Source organism: Sesamum indicum, linkage group LG3, assembly GCF_000512975.1.
Source record: "Sesamum indicum cultivar Zhongzhi No. 13 linkage group LG3, S_indicum_v1.0, whole genome shotgun sequence".
Taxonomy (NCBI): domain Eukaryota; kingdom Viridiplantae; phylum Streptophyta; class Magnoliopsida; order Lamiales; family Pedaliaceae; genus Sesamum; species Sesamum indicum.
In genome coordinates this window covers 19,714,056-19,733,134 of record NC_026147.1, presented here as the reverse complement: position 1 = coordinate 19,733,134, position 19,079 = coordinate 19,714,056, and the positions used below count along the sequence as shown (strand labels likewise).

Sequence of the window (19,079 nt, the reverse complement as noted above, 5' to 3'; positions counted from 1 at the left end):
CAACTTCCCGGTGTTCTTCATCCGGGACGCGATCAAGTTCCCTGATGTGATCCACGCCTTTAAGCCCAACCCGAAATCCCACATCCAGGAGAATTGGCGGTTCCTCGACTTCTGTTCCCTCCTGCCGGAGAGTCTCAACACCTTCGCTTGGTTCTACGACGATGTCGGCATCCCCCAGGATTACAGGCACATGGAGGGCTTCGGTGTTCACACCTTTACTCTGATCAACAAGGAGGGGAAGGTCCATTACGTTAAATTCCACTGGAAACCCACTTGCGGCGTCAAATGCCTGACGGAGGAAGAAGCTATTCGGATCGGAGGTTCCAACCACAGCCACGCCACACAGGATCTCTACGATTCAATTGCCGCCGGGAACTACCCGGAGTGGAAGCTCTTCATTCAGATCATGGACCCGGATCATGAGGACAGATTCGATTTCGACCCGCTTGATGTGACCAAGATTTGGCCCGAAGACATTTTGCCCCTGATGCCCGTGGGTCGGTTGGTGTTGAATAGGAACGTTGACAACTTCTTTGCAGAGAATGAAATGCTTGCGTTTTCCCCATCTATGATTGTGCCTGGGATTTACTTTTCTAACGACAAGATGCTCCAGACCCGGATATTTGCTTATGCGGATACCCAGAGGCACCGTATCGGGCCCAACTATCTCCAGCTCCCGGTTAATGCTCCCAAGTGCCCCCATCATAACAATCACCATGACGGTGCCATGAACTTCATGCACAGGGATGAGGAGGTGAGAAAACTGGGGACTTTCTCGGTTGAATCCAATTTCTATTGCTTCTTGTTACAGCCTTGGGATAGTTAGCATCTTGGTACTGTCTCTTTCCTTTCACTGTATTTTGGTGGGAAAATGTTTTGTTTTCGAAAGCGGTTTGTGGGTTTGTGAATCGACGTTGATTCCTGTGGTGATTGCTGGGAGAGAATTGTTGGCCTGTATGTCAATTATCGTGTATAGCTATAGAATTTTTAGCACAAGGGCATACATTCGTTGGATGTCTTGATAAGATGTTTTGACCTTTTCAGGTGAACTACTTCCCGTCGAGGTACGACCCTTGTCGCCATGCTGAGAAGTTCCCCATTCCTCCGGTGGTGTTGTCTGGGCAGCGTGTGAAGGTATGTGGCTCAGTTTCCTTGATTGTGCCAAATTGGTGTGTGTATAGTTGAAGATTCAGAAGAAGCTAACGAAGTTTCACTCAATGTGTGTGAAAATAGAATCGAGTTCAATCTAATTTCATACACTGATGAAAAGGAAAATGTTGTGCTTGGTTAGGAGTTAAGGATCAGAAAGTTAAAGATTCCATAAAAGCTAATGAAGTTTCACTTTGCAATCTTATTTGAATCTATCCCCGGGATGGTCATACGAAACTTAACAAAATCTGCTTATATTAATTTCTGTATCATCTTGGTCGACTCTGACGTCTGTCTGAAATTCCAATGCTTGATCTATTAACAGACTGTCATCGAGAAGGAGAACAACTTTAAGCAGCCTGGAGACAGATACCGTTCGTGGGCGCCAGACAGGTACTTTGCTCCCCCACTCCTTTCAAAATTTATAACAAAGTAGATTTGAATGCATAAGAGTTTATTTTCTTACTTTGTTTGCCGTCTCTCTTCATCAGGCAGGAGAGATTCATCCGTCGATGGATTGATGCCTTATCCGACCCCCGCCTCACTGCTGAGATCCGTAGCATCTGGGTCTCATACTGGACTCAGGTCCTGTGCTCATGCCTCTTTCTCTATGTGTGTGTTTTGTTGTGTTCTCTTATTATGTTGAGGATCATGCAAAGTGCATTTCCATCATGTTAACGTGCTTTGGGTTTATGCTGCAGGCTGACAAGTCTCTTGGTCAGAAACTCGCATCCCGTCTCAATGTGAGGCCAGCAATGTGAACTTGATTAGAACTGCAGCAAAATTGAGCTGCGTAAGGAGGGCAATGTAGATATGGTCTCGAGTTGGAGAGAATGAAGTCGATTATAAGAGCTCTCTGATTATTACACCTTATTGTAATATGTTATGAAGAGAAACTTGTGCCGAGTGTTTCTGAGAGTGCTGCAGTCTTAATGGTCTATGTTTCTGTAAATGATGTCATGAACTGGCTTCAGAAGGTGAGTTTTGAAGCTTGTTCCCACATGATACCACTTAATAAAGCTTGTGTTTATGGCCTATTCGATGTTTCTACTGCTGCTTTCTGTGTTCATGCCTAGCTTACTGCGTACATTCACATGTATGAATAGTGGTCTGCGCCCATCTTTTACTGATCAGAATTCATTCATTGCTATGGAGTTGGATACTGTTGCAATGCTTCAGCTATAAAATGCTAACTTCCTCTTAATACGTTCATAGTTTGCTCCATGAACTTAGAGGTCCTGGACTTCTTGCATGAAATTTTCTTATATGAACCGGGTCCATCAGATGTTATACGTAGTGCCCATTCCATCGGGTATTTCATGTCACGTACCCCTAAACTCGATGTTAAAAGCACTGGATGCAAGATGCAATGCATGAGATTCTTGGAGCCATTTCTCCCATTTTCACTTGGCACCTCATGGACTATTCTGGCCTCCGGCCTGAAACTCCTGCATGGGTTTGGTTGCACCTCTTAACTTGCTATGTCCAGATGTGCTATTTGCAAGCCCGTGTCGTTGATTCAGTCCGCTTCAGTTTCGGCCTTCCTTTTCTTCCAGCCCATTGGGTAAATGGACCCTTTGGGCTTTGAGCTCTAAGAAACGACCATTGGATTAGTTACACTAGCGTACCAAACACAATTATACATTCAAGATTTTGATCAAATTTTTCATTGAAAAATTTTGTGCTCCAACCATTATAATGTCCAGCAGGGACTGGACATACACATCTTTGCTTTGAAGTTTATTAAGAGACAGTGAAATTTGGATAGGGGGGAATAGAATAACGGGACAGGTTGTGGCCAGAGTTGAATTGGAGGTGGTGTTGGAGACAGAATCACGGTTACTTGGAGTGTGGTGCCATAGAGACTAGAGAGAGAGGTCCACATGACGCACTTTGACCTAATTCAAATAAACCCTATCTCTATCTCTATCTCTATCTCTATCTCTAACCACAACTATTGGAATAAATAATATTCTTTACTTACCATCACCTCCTCCTATTCAAATTCTATTCTAATTACTCATTTCTAACTATAAATAATTAGTAACATATTTACAATTACAATTTAGTAATTAAATAAATATAGTTTGCCTTCTCTAGAATTTATGTGGGTATTCAAAAAGTTCTATTTATTCCCATATTTTTTATATATTTTTTTTAAACGGGTCTTACTAGACGCTCAATGCGCTACACCTAAATAGTTCTGTAACACGCTGGGTAGCACTGCACTGTCAGTAGAAGCTTTATCATTCAGTTTCTACTTAAATGTCCTTTTGACGGGCAATATAAAGGTAATGTAATAATATAATTATATTCATTTTCGCTATATTATCACTATAAATATATCCACTAATTGTTTATAATAATAAATTTATACATAATTATATATTGTCAATATTAAAATTATCAAAATGAAACTTTAAAAATTCTTGTTACGTAATACATATAATTAATAACAATTTGAATATCATCACTTCATTTTTTGTCCATAATATATATATATACACACATACATATATGTGTATTTTATTTTTTAGTCATGAAATTGCAAAATGTGTTCAACATCTTATCGACCAATTTGTGGTTCTTGCATACCCAAATACTATGAAAAAAAAAAAACCAATAATAGTAAAGAAATTGAAGTATGACGTAAACCTTAACAAATTTGTGAGAAGGCCTATGAGATAAATTAAATTTCTTCTTAAAAGTCAGCCTACGGTACGAACAAATGTACGTACGTACATTTAAAGATAATTGTACTAATATATTTCAAATAATAGTCGTCTTTTCCTCATCTTAAAAATGACATAATCGTTAATTAGAATATTACGTGAATGAAAATTACCTAACTATATAATACAAGTTTGAGGATTATTTTTTATTAATCCTTATATACTAAATACAGATATATTATACGTTCATATCTTTCATATTGAATAGAAGGATTTGCGCCACATCTTTTAATATTTCATAATTATTTATACCAAAATTTATTTGGTATACAATAAGTAGATGTATAAAAATACTCTTACTCTTCTCTCCTTAAGTATATCCCTAATTAGGCGTATAAACGTGCTTGAGTGACTGAGTCTGTAGCCCGACTGCTAGTTATTTATTGAGTGTGAATGAGTCAGAATAATCACATTCGATTGATAAAATATATATTGTCCGAAATACTCCTAAACATTATTTGTTGGTAAATTATAACTAGTTTATTTGAAATTTGAGTCCTTAAATGGTGAAATAGAAAATAATTATGTAGTCCTTAAATGGTGAAATAGAATTATTATTTTACTCTTGCTGATTTTTTTTTCAAAAAAATATTCAAATAAATATATAAAAAAATGATGGTGGGTAAACTAAATATTCCATTGAGAATATTAGTTCATAAAAATACTTTATAAAATTCTAAAAAGTGTATAAAAGGGTAATTCAATCAAAAGGTCATATTTTGGACGGTTAACACAAAAATTAGATAAAAGCATAATGGAAGGGGGTCATTGTTACATGAATGTTAATATCATGGGAGTATTTATAATTTTTCAAATAATGAGTATGTATTTATAATTATATCAAATTTCAGGGGAGTTGATTATAATTTAACCTTTATGTTTTCACAAAATGATCATTTTTTTTAATATTTTCCATCAGTAATATATTATCCTTGCTCATTCACAATTAATAAAATATCAGTCATAGTCAGTTATTTTATTTAAATTGGGCACGAGTGTGCTCCATTAACTAATATAAATAAATGGTCAATGATATATAAATAAATCATTTCGTTTTTTTATATACGAAAGCAAGTATATTAAATTTCATGGTCGGTAATTAAAAATTTGGGCATGGACCTAAGCTATGTAAGATTGGGCCTAATTAGGTTCGATTTATAGATCGACTTTGTTTGGTTGTGGGATCAATTTAAGTTCCATTTTGGTTCAAAAAGTTTCAAATAAAACAACGAATTACATATTTTGATAAATTATATTAACACCCCTAAAACCAGATCTCATTACACGCATTTCATATTTTTTTAAAAATTACAAATACATTTTTTAAGTTTGTAATTATAAATATAAGTATACTCCCTATTTAGCGTCGAAATTTTACACCAACACCCTAACAGAGGTTGTACCTATAATTTTATAAAGGACTAAAAGTGTATGTGTAATTAGACCTAACTTTAGGGATATTGATGTAATTTATCTTATATGTTTTTTCATCTAAGACTTTCATAGTTTCAGACATTAGTTTTCCATACTTTAGTTTTTTCAATATGAGTAATTGTATTTAGGGTAATTGCACTGCTTCCTGATATCTGGTGTAATTACAAACAGATAATTTGTAATTTGAAAAATTATATCTCGTACCTCTAACATTTATTTTTGTCTAATAAATAGATTTCATCATTAGTTAAAATATAGTAAATTTGTTGACATTAGAAAAAAAGAAAATTGAATGGAAAGTCATATTTACCCCCTAATTAATTTTATATTGACTTATTGCAGCTCAACTAAATCTTTTTTTTACCAAATTATCCTTATAAGGGTGAAGATATCTTTATAGCCGTCGCCCACCACCTTCGGCCCTTTTCCCTTAGAGCCCTACCACACCTCTTTTGATTTTTCTATTTTTTTTTTTAATTTGGCCTAAATTCATCAAAAGCACGTGTCTTGATATAGTCGGAATATTTCTATTTTATTTTCCCGAAAGTACTAAAAGGCAAAGTGCTATAAAAATAAAAAGTCAGGAGGTGATTTGTAAAAAAAAAAATAATTGGGGAGCAAAGTGCAAAATAACCCAAACATTGAGAGCGTCTGCTTTTAACCCTTTAGTTGAACATTGATAAACAAATATAAAGTTTTCAATAATAAAATTTGGAGTCAAATTGATGGACAGATTATATAGAACAAAGTGTTGTATATACTTTTTTTATTCATTTAGGCTAATTTTGTAAAATTAATGTAATAAGTCAGAGGTTTTAACAGTAGAGAGGACTTTTAACACCAACCCATTATAAAAGGAGCAAAATTAATTTAACCCAAATAAATAGTACAAATTATATTGATATCTCTCGAGGTTAAATCTAATTACATAAATATTCTATGTTTTTTATAAAATTATAAATACACCTCTTAATATTATAGTTATAATTATAAGTGCATCTCTTATTAAAAATAAAATTTTACAAATATACCCCATAACTTAATTACATTAACACTCCTCAAAAGTTGTACTTGTGATTTTACCAAAAACCAATAATATTTTGTATAATTATACCTACCTTTAAGGATATCGATATAATTTATCGAAATAAATATTTAAGCATATATCAACCTCGATATATAAAAGGTGAAATATTTTCACTAAAAGAAGGCGAAATATATATATATATATATATATATATAAAGGAAACAATTAAAAATGATGAAGAAAGGCAACTCGTAAGCATGATAGTGACCAAAATCAATATTTGATCCATTACTTGAGACCATTTCACGCTCAACTCACCCATTTGTTACAATTTTTCAGGTCAATAATTTTGATTTTATCATAAAATTTATACTTTTCTAGATGATTCTGTTTTCTCTTTAATTTATATTTAACGTGCCAAGACATAAATGTTTCTTTGGGACAATTCCCTTTGTCTTTTTCCATAAATGTAAAATTATATTTTTTCTAAAATATTTTAAAATTACACTTACATTCTTTTCGAAAATTTTCCATTTAAAATTACATTTATGTATGACTTGCGATTTAATTGGTACCTCATTAAATAGGGTATTTTACATTTTTATTTTGTATGAATCTCTCGACTTTGTTTCTAAAAGGCCTCTTGTTAGCAAGACGAAGCAACAAGACTTATAAGCTACTCAACTTTTTTATTTACAACTGATATGAAACACATGCCTACGTTATATAAAATTAACCAAATAAGACTAGTAATATGACAAGTGGTTATAATTAATTAGTTATATATATATTGAAATGAGTGTTAGGAAAAAGACATATATATTTAGGTAGAGCATCCCCAAACAAAATTATTGTCCAACTCCCAAATGGAATTATATATAATAATGTGAATCTGAATCTGAGAATATCTGAAAGAGATTCACATGCATGAAGCTCAAGATTCTTACATTGTTGGACTACCCATGTTTTTATTATTTAATTCCAATCAAATCTTTCTACATTTTAAATATTATTCCATCTTTCTATACTCTACCTCCACCAACTCCTGCCTTCATCCCTCCAATTCTCGCCATTTTTAAGGACAATCCTATGAAACTTTAGTCGTGTAAGGTTGTCCGATTCACACAGCTCCCTTCTTACTAAGTAAGTTTTGTCTTTTCAATCACAAATTAATGAGGTATTGATCAAAGTAAAAAATATATATTTGATTTAAGGTGGTTTGATTGAAATGCATAAATGCACGTTATATACCATCCCGTATTGAATTGAAACGATAGATTGAACATCATATAACCCCCCTCTTTTTTTTTAATTATACGTTATTTTAAGGACAAATTCTGATGCTTCTTTTTTTTAGTACAATGGAAATAGGGGATTACCATCGACGATCTCTATTCAACTAATTGATTATTAGCAAATCCTAATACTCCTTATAATCAAAAGATTGTGGATCTGATCGAGATCTTATTAATAAAAAAAAAAAATATGGATTTGCATTGTCATATATATATTTGCTTTTACATTAATTTTTCCTTTCTTTATTTCACTTAAATGTATTATTTGCTCTAAAACTATTAATACATCTTGTCAGCATTTTATCAAATGATCAAATATATAATTGAGAAAAAAATGGTTTATTTAATATTCTTTTGCAACAAAATTCTTATGTTGAAATACAGAGAATCGAATTTTCAGAACACGATTTTGATATGTCGTGGATGGTGTGTTAATATAGAATCTTACGAATCTCTTACCAAATAGATACGATGTAGGTGCCAATAGCATTCTTATTTTTAATCCAACTGTTAGATGATTAGGTTGTTGCTAATAATCCACAAACAAATATTATTTTTATCTAATGGACTAATTGCTACGCCTCCACCAATTACAATACCTTAATTTAATTATTCTAATTTATTTATAATATTTTTTCTCATTAATTATTTTCTAAATTTTCAAAATTTTTTTCGTGTTCCAGCCAATCATTATATTTTAAAAAATTTGGATTGAATCATCATCGTCATCGTCAATTTGAAATTTGAATACGTTATAATTCTTTGAGATAATTATGTCTCTCCTCTCCTAATATTTAATGTAGTTATATGTGGATTTTTTGTGATTTAAAAATTACATTTTGTACTTCTGAGGTTTGTTTTTATCCAAGAAATAAGTTTTTTTATTAGTCAAAATTCATTGAATTTGTTGATATTAATAAATTTTGGATAAAAATCTATATTTACCTTTTATTGACTTATTACTGATTTATTATAAGTCAAATAAATATTTTTATAGCCCAGTTACCTTTATACATTAATGCATGTGAGGATGTATATTTTCACTGTTATAAGGGTAGTTTTTACTCGTAAAAAAATTATTTTATGTGCAATATATGAAGTCATTTGAAGGTAAATACTAATTTTCTTTTAGTTCTTTTGTTAATATCAACAAAATCAGTGAATTTGAACTATTTGGTGGACCTATTTATCAGATAAAAGCAAACAACAAGAGTATTAGATGTAATTTTTCAAACTACAAGGGGTCTATGCATAATTACATCATATTTCATAAAAAGAGAGTGTAATTATCCCTAGTATTTAAATATTTAATTATGTTGATCATCAGAAAGGAATTGCTTACGTATTTTTGTTTTAATAGAAACAATAGTTACCTGTTACATTAATATTCGATAATTAAATAATAAAGTATAATAAATTCAAATGAATTCAGACAAATATCTGTATATTTGATTAAATCCCAACCTATAATATCATATTTTTTCATGTTATTTCAATTTTAATCATTAAATTAAGATATTTGAAAACTAAAACATGTGTCCGATGTAGTAATGAACTTGAAAGACGCCGTGTCATTCCTACCACCAATGACCCCCTCAATCGTTGTTTTCTAGATGCGATGAAAATGTTACTTATAACTAAAAATTATAATAAATATTTTGGTGATAAATCTCCCCCCCCCCCCCTGCAGGTATTTTTTTCAAACATAATCGATTAATAAATCTTTCTATGATCAAATTTTCTCATACGTCTTCACGCGTTAATGCATGTGAAGATGTATGTCTTCACAGTTATAAAGGTAGTTTAGTTCGAAAAAAATAATTTGACATGCAATAAGTCAGTAATCAATCAATCGAGAGCAAATATCAATTTTCGTTCAGTTGTTTTGTTAATATCAACAAATTTAGTGAATTTTGCCTAATGGAATAACTTATTTGTTTGATGGAAGCTAACCTTAAAGATGTTAGATATAATTTTTCCAACCATAAAAAATTTACGTATAATTACACCAAACCTTATAAAAAAAAATGTAATTGTCCCTATATCTACTATTACTTAAAAGAGTACAAGATAGAAATGGGTAGTATATATATATATATATATATATATATTTTTATCTTACCAATGATGTTTTTATTTAATTTGTTATGATTTAATATTTGTGTGGTGGGTCTAACTCTATTAGAATGTACTGTTCTATAATGTGTATGGTACTATACATTACTTTATAGCTTTTCTCTTTTCTATTTTTATATGATGGCTATAAGTAATGGTCCTTATTATTTTTTAATATTTTTCTACTTTATTGTATAAATATTATAAAATATTTTTCTTACTTTACTAAATTTATGTTTTTTTTTCTATAAATATTCATTGCTACTATTACCTTTTTAATCTTTTTATTGCCTGTGCTTATATAAAAAAAATTCATCAAATTTAAATTTTTTTTATTATATATTTTATTGTATATTGTGTAATAAAGGTAATTAATTTTGGCTGACCAGATATGAATTAATTCAAATACCAGTAAATATATTTACTTTTTTTTTCCACAAATAATCATCTATTAATTAATACTCTATCAATAATTTTTTTTAATTTATGCATATTTAAATTTAATTTATTTTTTCAATTAATTATTCAGTTCATCTTCCCCGTCTTCATTTAATAAATTAAATAAATTATACATCCATCGAGTATGCTTCGATTATTAGTATTAATGTGATTGGATGATTATCCAAATTTTTTCCTAATCTTATAGTTTTAGAAATTCAATTTATATCAAAATATGGTTAAGAATAAATATAAATACATTTAATTTAATATGATGTTATATAAATATTATTATTGGGATCCAATAACAATAAATAACTATAAAAGTTTGTTTAAGTGTAGAGCATTATTGGGGGCGCCGGCCTATATTAGGGTATCTTCTTCTGACCCCACGCATTTTGAAAGTACGTGCACCCACGCTCCTTTCCTTCTTCGGACGCTTCCCTTTCCTACTAACTCAATTATATATATAACATCATTAAGGAACAAAAACATTCAAAGGGAATTGCGTAAGATTTCTTTTCTTTAAGTTTTTATTGTTAATTTATTATAAATTGAATTAGTTTTGTTTCATTTTTACTCATTTTAGAAACGTTTCGTACCATCGCAAATTCGTAAATTTTATGTGTTTCACATCAATAATTCAAGTTGATGTAGACAAACATCCATATTGCATGTAGATGAGGAGTTTGAGCAATTTATAATTTCTAAAGCCTCATCTTCTTAGTGAGACATTTTAATAGGACAAAATTGTGAGGCTCATACGAAATCAAAACAGATAATACCTCGCACGACAAGGCACCAATCTAGTCGTAAACCATCATTTAGCGTCATTCGTGGAAATGAGACCATGTGCCTGTCCCAAGTTTCAAGTCCTCCTCTCCTTGACGAGCAAATTTGCAAGTTGTGGTGTAAAAATACAACTATCATAAGTGTGAAATTTGTCAAAAGGGGCCGGAGATTGCCCAGTGATATCTCAAACGTTATTTTTCTGAATCAGAGTTTACATTTTGCTCTATAAAAAATTTCCATATAATACTTAGATTGTTAGCATGAAATATTACTCGATATTTTTTTAAATGAATAAAAATTTAAAATTAATTCACAACAAGACTAGAAATTTCTTGGCCATGCAAAGTCATATGAGTATATATGTGTTAGGACAAAACATATAACACATTTTCAATTGGCATTTACAACGTGAAATACGTTTTACGGCAATAATTTTGGGTTTTATTAGTAATTTTTAACTGAAGGTGGACTTACTTTTAAAATTTCATAAAGCCCTAGATCAAATATGAAATGACCCTTTTATGTGGGACTAACTTTATAAATTCATCTGATAAAAAATATATTCCAAAAGTGATAATTATAATCAATCTTGGAACAAATGTAATTGAGATTTTGCCATTATAATATAACCCACTGATTATTTTCAATGCAGTGGGAATTATTCATTTACAGAGAAAGGAGTATTAAATGGAGCAAAAATATAGATCATCAATTAGTTTTCCATTTGCTTCTCATAGAACCCTCTACTTATAGTAAGAGTATCATCACAAACATTTCAGTCAAAAATACAATTAAAGAAAAGAACCCAATACTTGGATTAAGAGCGAGTGTATATGTAAGTTTTGACCAAAGATAAAATGGAATACAACATCAGCAAGTTGTCTTGAGAGAGAGAGAGGGGACAACAACATCAGCAAGTTGCATTGTGTGTGTCAGTGTGTGTGTGTGAGAGAGAGAGAGAGAGAGAGAGGTTATGGTCATCAACTTTTTAATTTTTGAAAAGAAAGTGGTCACTTTTGCAAATTGTTCCCATCACACAATATGACAAAAGAATAAAAGATGAATGGAAAATGGATTCTTGTTCATAATCCGGCACGCAGTCCTCATAATCGTGGCCATCACCCTCTCATTTCTTTAAGCTTTTCTGCACTTTAAAGAATGGATTACAGCGGCACACGCACAAGGGAGTGGTGGGATTGGGAGAAGGGATTCATTGCTTCAACATCATCAGCAGCTCGATAATTACAATTAATTACTTTAAAATAATGGTGAGATTCGCAAGTGGGTGCCATTGGGAAACGTAGCAAAAGCATCTAAATATAGTAAAGTTGCAAATACTAAAGTCTTTGCTATTAACCAAACCCCTTCTCCTTCCCCACCCAACAAACACACACAACCATTCACAACTTGCATGACAGAGTTGTTCTTTGGACTTCTTCTTGGTATCTCAGCTTGTTTTTGATAACCCCTTTTGTCGACTGTGCAAGAGAAACATCAGTTTCAGTCTCTCTGTATGTGATGCTCCTTTCTTTTTACTTTTTTTCTTGTTTTTTTGGCAGTTCAGCACAGTTGACCAGAGGGTGGGAATCCCAAGGGTGGTTGGGTGGTGGGAGGCTGGTGTTCTGGTGGGCCCCACATGCTTGGTAACAAGAATCTTCTCCCTTCCTATCAAGAAATCACACTAGGCTTGAATAGAATCATATTGTGAGTTTTTCTGTGACAGATAATCACAACTAAGAGAGAGAGAGAGAGAGAGAGAGAGAGAGAGAGAGAGGTTTGCTTTGTACTTTTGTTCTCTGTGGATGGGATTTCATTTCACAAGAAAGTTTTTGTACAAGAATTAGCACATAAGACCCTACCAAGAAATCATGTTGTTGAAGTTCCTGCTTTTCAGGTAACCACAATAAGTTTTTTGGGGGGCGTATGAAAATAATATATTCTCTTTTATGAATTAATAAAAGTGGGAAGAAATTGAATATCCAAGAATCTTTTCTACATAGTGAGTTGCTCTTTTCTCTTTTGACAAATCTTTTCTGCCAGATTTTTCTTTTATTTCTGTGGTTTCTGTTCTATTGGGTAATAAAATCTTTTAGTCTTGTCTTTGCTAAAAAAGTTCTTTGATTTTTGTTGATTATTTCTCAGCAACCCTTTTCTTGGCCAAACAAGAAAGAATCATGGGAGGATGGAGTTGTAGCTTTTGGCCTGTTGAAAAAGAATCTTCTGAAAGTTTTAGTTTGTTCCTTGTTTGCTGTTCTTGATGTTTGACATCCCTCTGTTTTTCTAAATTTTAACAGCCCTGAGCTCACTTTTACATGGCCCTTTCTCCTGTTCTTGAATTAATAATATGCCTAATCCTTTCAGTTTTCTTAGCTATGACTATTCTGTTATGATTAGCTAAAAGGAGCTCTCCAACTTGATGGAATACATAAAAATTTTGTTCTTTGATACTCTGGGAACAGTTCAGCAACTAGAGTTCCTTTTTAGATTCTCCTGTTCTCTGCAATAATTTGGTTCTATGCTACTTCTTGTTATTAATTAAGACAAATTGAAAACTATTTGGTTAATTCCACAGGTTTGGTGGTTGAAAGCCTAAAACTTGAACATTAGATTGTCTCTGGGCAGTTGACTGTGTGGGAATTTGGATCTGCTGGTAGGTTGTTGGCTATTTGGTGTGAGGATTTGCAGTAATGGAGGAAGGTGTTCTTCCTCTCAGTACAGTTCTTGGAACTCCATCTGATACCTTTATGGATTTGGATTACATGGATGAACTGTTAATGGAAGGGTGTTGGTTGGAGGCAAATGGATCTGAGTTCTCACAGTTTGATTGTTCGACTCCGATTTCGCCTTTTGAACCTTCGTTTGCATGGCCGGTTCCGGTTCTTGAAGCCAATAATGGTGAATCTGGTGGGAGCCCATCTAAGGACGGCCACGAGGAGAGGCAAAGATCATCTTTCCCTGAGAATCTGTCCATCAGTCAATCTCAGGGCCCACAGCATTACAAGAAACCCGTGTCTCATGTTGAGAATATATGTAATGCCTTTGGTTCATCAGCTCAGTCTGAGAATTATTTGCTTGAAGTTTCTGAACTGACCAAACGGTGGTGGATTGGGCCGAGAGCTTCAACGCCGGTGATGGACCGATTGATTCAGGCTCTTGGTTATATCAAAGATCGCTCGAGAGATAAAGATGTGCTTATTCAAGTTTGGGTGCCGGTTATTAGAGGGGGCAAGCGTGTGCTGACCACGAGTAATCAACCTTTTTCTCTTGAAGTTAACTGCCCAAGGCTTGCTCATTACAGAGAAATCTCTGTGAATTTTCAGTTCCCTGCCGAGGAAGATTCAAAAGAGGTTGTGGGATTGCCTGGCAGGGTCTTTAGGAGTAAGGTCCCAGAGTGGACGCCTGATGTTCGGTTCTTTACAAGGGACGAGTACCCGAGAGTTGGTCATGCTCAGCAATATGATGTTCGAGGTACCCTTGCAGTTCCAGTTCTCGAACAAGGTAGTCGCAGTTGTCTGGGAGTAATCGAAGTTGTCTTGACCACACAGAAGATCCAATATCGTCCAGAACTTGAAAGCGTCTGCAAAGCCCTTGAGGTTTGAATCTTCAGCTTAATTTTTGCTTTACTCCTATCAAGTTTATGCATCGCTTTAGTTACCTTATATCCTGCACTACATATAAACTTCAATGCTTTATATTGATGACAAATTGATCCATAATCACCATGTAATTTGCTGAAAAATATCGAAGGTCTTTCTTGCAATCACTTTGGACATTCTTCAGAAGTATAATGTATAATTTACTCATACAAGTGACCACAGAAGATAATCTACTTTCAGGCCTATTTTCTTCGAGTGATGAGACGAAGCATCTTTGTTATTCATGTTGTTCTGTTTGCATGCTTTTATGGTCACAACTCTCTTTGATGGAGTTCCGTGCAACAAAAGGCTTAAAGTAGATACCGGTTCTGGATATGTTGAAAAGAGTATTTGCTCTGATGCTGTCTTTTGCTGATAACCAGGAAATGTAAATAACACTTCTTACCCCGTGGTATAAGAAGTTTGTGGTGGCAGGGAAGATCGTGTGCTTGATTCCTGTTCGCTAGCTATATCAAATCAACTTTCTTCATTTTATTGGTGCAAAGACTTGCATTATATTCTCTTGGTACTATGATGCAAGTATCACTCTTTAAGTTCCCTGTTCTGTGGCTCACCCCAAATATACCTTAAGTCCTTCAGCAGGCAATATTTACAATGTCTCGCTACAGATTTAAAGCATGCCTTTTATCCTGCTATTTTGTTTTCACCAATTTTTTCAAGTAACGAGAAGGAATATCTTCTATTTTGATATCTATATGAAACAATTTGCTTGTTTATAGGCTGTTGATCTGAGGATTGCTGAAGTTTCAAGCACTCAGAACGTCAAGGTAATTGGACGTTTTCTGTACAAATCTGTTGATGAAGCTAGTGACACAATTCATTACAATAATAACTTTGGTCCTTTTGCAGACGACTGATTTGTCTTACCAAGCGGCATTACCTGAAATTCTTGAGGTTTTGAGATCTGCTTGTGGAACACATGGACTGCCGCTGGCTCAGACTTGGGTCCAGTGCACCTTACAAGGTAACGGAGGATGTCGGCACTCTGACGAAAACTTGAGAAACTGTGTTTCCCCAGTCGATTCTGCTTGCTACATAGGTGATTCCCGTATTCAGGGGTTTCACGATGCTTGCTCTGAGTACCACTTGTTAAAAGGTCAAGGTATCGTCGGTCGGGCATTTAGAACTAACCAACCTTGTTTCTCGCCTGACATAACTGCTTATAACAAGACGGAGTACCCTCTTTCCCACCACGCGAGGATGTTTGGACTAAAAGCTGCTGTGGCCATACGTCTAAGGAGTATCTGCACTGGTTCGGCTGACTTTGTTTTGGAGTTCTTCTTGCCCATGAACTGTAAGGACCCTGAAGAACAGAAGAAATTGCTCACTTCCTTGTCTACCATTATACAAAATGTTTGCCGGACTTTACGAGTTGTCTCGGAGAAAGAGTTGCTGGAAGAATCTGGCTTGGCAGATGAAGCAGCAAATACTCCAGTAATGAGTATTAGCAAAGAAGTCCACAAAGTAGATCATGCACAGTTTTTGCAGCCTTTTCCCAGTCAAGTGAACCATCAGGAAAGTGGCAGTGCAGTTTCCCCGTTCCAGAATGGAAAATCTGGAGAAGTGTTGGCTGAATCGTCAGACGTTAGGTTAGCTCAACCTGATTCTAATCCAAGAGAAGGTGTAACTTTTGACACAAACACTTCAACCTCTGGCGATGGTAGCTCGCTCTACACGAACAAAACAGGCGAGAAAAGACGCATCAAAGGAGAGAAAACTATAACACTGCAAGTTCTTCGGCAACACTTCGCCGGAAGCCTAAAGGACGCTGCAAGGAATCTCGGTGGTGAGCAATAGCTTTTTTCCTCAAATATGGAAACTATGGCTTTCTTTCATGTATTAGAACTTAGAAAAATTAGTGCCCCAACTTCATGAGACTGTTTGAGAACTCAAGATCTTTTACCCCTGCGGGCATTCCATTGATACTCCCGGTAGTTTTTTGTTTTGGGATTTGTGATGCATGGCATTTACTGTTGATATCTGAACCGTACCTTTTCTGTTGTCAAATTCAGTTTGTCCCACCACTTTGAAGAGGATATGCAGGCAGCACGGAATACAGCGTTGGCCTTCTCGCAAGATCAAGAAAGTTGGTCACTCCCTACAAAAGATCCAACGGGTGATTGACTCCGTCCAGGGTGCCTCTGGCGTTTTGCAGATCGAGTCTTTCTACTCTAACTTCCCCGAACTTGCATCCCCAAATGCATCGAGAACAACCCCATTCTCACATTCCAAATCAACGGACAACCTAAGGCCCTTGGAGGGACAACTGGAGAGCAGCGTTCTGAGGCCTCCAGCTGCTGCATCTGTGTCACCTTCCTCTTCCGGTAGTCAGAGTTCGAGCTCAAGTCAATGTTGTTCTAGTGGGGCACAGCCAAATTCTTACTCAACGAGTGTTGCGGGGGTTGAGGATCCAGTGGTTAAAGAAGAACCTGATAATAGCATGTTCAAGAGAACGAAAAGTGATGCAAATTTGCACTTCTCAAGTGATGGACCGAAGCTCCTCCCGAGGTCCCAAAGCCATGTATCCTTTTGTTGGCCCGACAAACCAGGAAATCCGCCACTGGCAGCAGAAGGCGGCAGCCAAAAACCTCAACAAGGAGACCCTCCACGGATAAAAGTCACGTACGGGGAGGACACTATTCGGTTCCGCATGCAAAATAACTGGAAATACAAAGATTTACTGCAAGAGATCTCCAGGCGATTTGGGGTGGAGAACTCAAGTGGATTTCACCTCAAGTACTTGGACGATGACGCTGAATGGGTACTACTAACATGCGACGCCGATCTGGAGGAGTGCATTGACGTATGTCGATCGTCAAGGAGTCAAACGATTAAGCTCTCTTTTCTCTCTGGTTCCCAAACGCAATTTGGTAGGTCTTCCGGTTTTAGATACCCTTTGTCATTATAGTAGTGGAATAAAGCAGCATTTACAACTTTGGTGCTCTTGCTGCGAACTTGAGTTATGAGTTTGTGACTCGGGTGCACGAAGGAATAATTGCATAGACACCCCCTGAGGTTTTGGCTTATTACAGAGAAACCTCTTAAAGTTTGGGAAGTTACGCTGACACTCCATGCAATCATGCTATACGTTACGGGTTCTCTCTTGGAAATATGGTCTCTCAAGGGGGAGTTGGTGATGTAAAATATGAGTGTAAGGGATGGCGGTGTAATTATCTCTATTGCACGACCTGTCGATGCAATAGAAGGTACAGATTCCGAAGTCGGGTGGGGAAGATCTCATCAACTCATTGAGATCCAAGAAGCTCTATGCAGAAAACTAAATGATGCTGTTTGCAAGTATGGACATCTGAAACATAGTACAATAGACTTGTTTTGGAATTATGTGAAATTGTAAATTTTTATTCAGCTAGAAATCTGATGAATCTTGTTGTGATCACTGGATGAAGTAGTTTGCTGCATTTTAGACTCTCCAAATGTATATTTAGGGTGTAAATGGGAGATTGCTCTTCTAAGTTTAATAGCCACCATGTTTATCTCAATGTAAGAAATGATTTCTTATGTAGTTTGGTCTTTTTTCTAACAATCACTCTTGGATTAAATATTTACTGAAATTATATTTTGATAAAAGTTCAATTTGTATAATTATTTTTTATCTAATTTATTTCATAAATGTTTACTAACTTAAAATTGAGATTAAGTTTGGAGTTTATCTACAATCTGTATTTGTATAATGAATTATGAATTTAATGATCATGATCAAATTTTCTTGTATTAATCATTTCCAAATTGATTTTTCTTATAATCACTTTATCTTAAAATCAATTATGTAACTGACTAAAATGGCCCTATTCCTAAGAGTTTTTATGTAACTAGGCCAAAATGCCCCTAAGAGTTTGTTTTGATAAAGCAGTTCTTGAAATTAAAGGTAAACAAAACACCAATTTCCCAAAAAATTATAATTTGAATTGGGCTTGACTGCATTCAGTTAAGTTTATGGCATGCTTCAATAACCAATATAACATGAATGTTATTACCGTATATCAGAGTCCAATAACATTATATAAATCGAAGTATCATTTAAATATTTTATTGTAATTGAAGAATTAACTTACAAAATAGAGGTTAGAACTTTCATGCTTGAATCAATATAATCTTGAAAAAATAAAATATAAAACTTTAAGTAAAATGTATGATCTAGCACGTTTAATTCGTAAAATATGTCAAAATAAGGAGAGAGATGTTGAAATATAAAGGATAGTGCTAAAATTCATACGGGGAGTGGAAAGTGAGTATATTAATTTTTTTGTCCTATTTGAACCCCTATTTACAGAAGCAGGCTTTGAGAGAATTTGAGAATGGTTAAGATATCCTCAAATTCTGTGAAATGCTGTATTTTGTTTGGATAAGCTTATCCACTTGTTTGCCACGGCGTATGCGTCTGCTGCTAGTAGGAAGAGGATCTGTCATATCAATGGAAAAA

The 19,079-nt window shown here is 34.4% G+C and overlaps 2 protein-coding genes across 6 annotated transcripts in view; both read left to right on the top strand.

The window, feature by feature from the left end:
• LOC105158885 (catalase isozyme 3) overlaps positions 1-2,186 on the top strand; it is a 27,908-nt gene extending 25,722 nt beyond the window's left edge. For both annotated transcript variants that reach the window (XM_020692688.1, XM_011075788.2), the window contains 5 exons: positions 1-754; positions 1,045-1,134; positions 1,475-1,542; positions 1,641-1,734; positions 1,851-2,186. The exon at positions 1-754 ends at the window's left edge or, in 1 of these variants, runs on beyond it. In XM_020692688.1, the coding sequence (XP_020548347.1) occupies positions 1-754; positions 1,045-1,134; positions 1,475-1,542; positions 1,641-1,734; positions 1,851-1,910 (1,066 nt within the window). In that variant the 3' untranslated portion in view covers positions 1,911-2,186. The remainder of the gene's footprint in view (positions 755-1,044; positions 1,135-1,474; positions 1,543-1,640; positions 1,735-1,850) is intronic.
• LOC105158884 (protein NLP5-like) lies at positions 12,342-18,161 on the top strand. 4 transcript variants are annotated; one of them, XM_020692430.1, is made up of 5 exons: positions 12,342-12,625; positions 13,555-14,575; positions 15,358-15,405; positions 15,488-16,424; positions 16,651-18,161. In XM_020692430.1, the coding sequence occupies exons 2-5, from the start codon at positions 13,670-13,672 to the stop codon at positions 17,544-17,546; spliced, it is 2,787 nt and encodes a 928-aa protein (XP_020548089.1). In that variant the 5' UTR covers positions 12,342-12,625; positions 13,555-13,669; the 3' UTR covers positions 17,547-18,161. The 4 variants fall into 4 exon arrangements, with proteins under 4 accessions (XP_020548089.1, XP_020548090.1, XP_011074088.1 ...); XM_020692431.1 differs by having other exon boundaries at positions 12,348-12,493; XM_011075786.2 differs by lacking the exon at positions 12,342-12,625 and adding an exon at positions 12,642-12,876.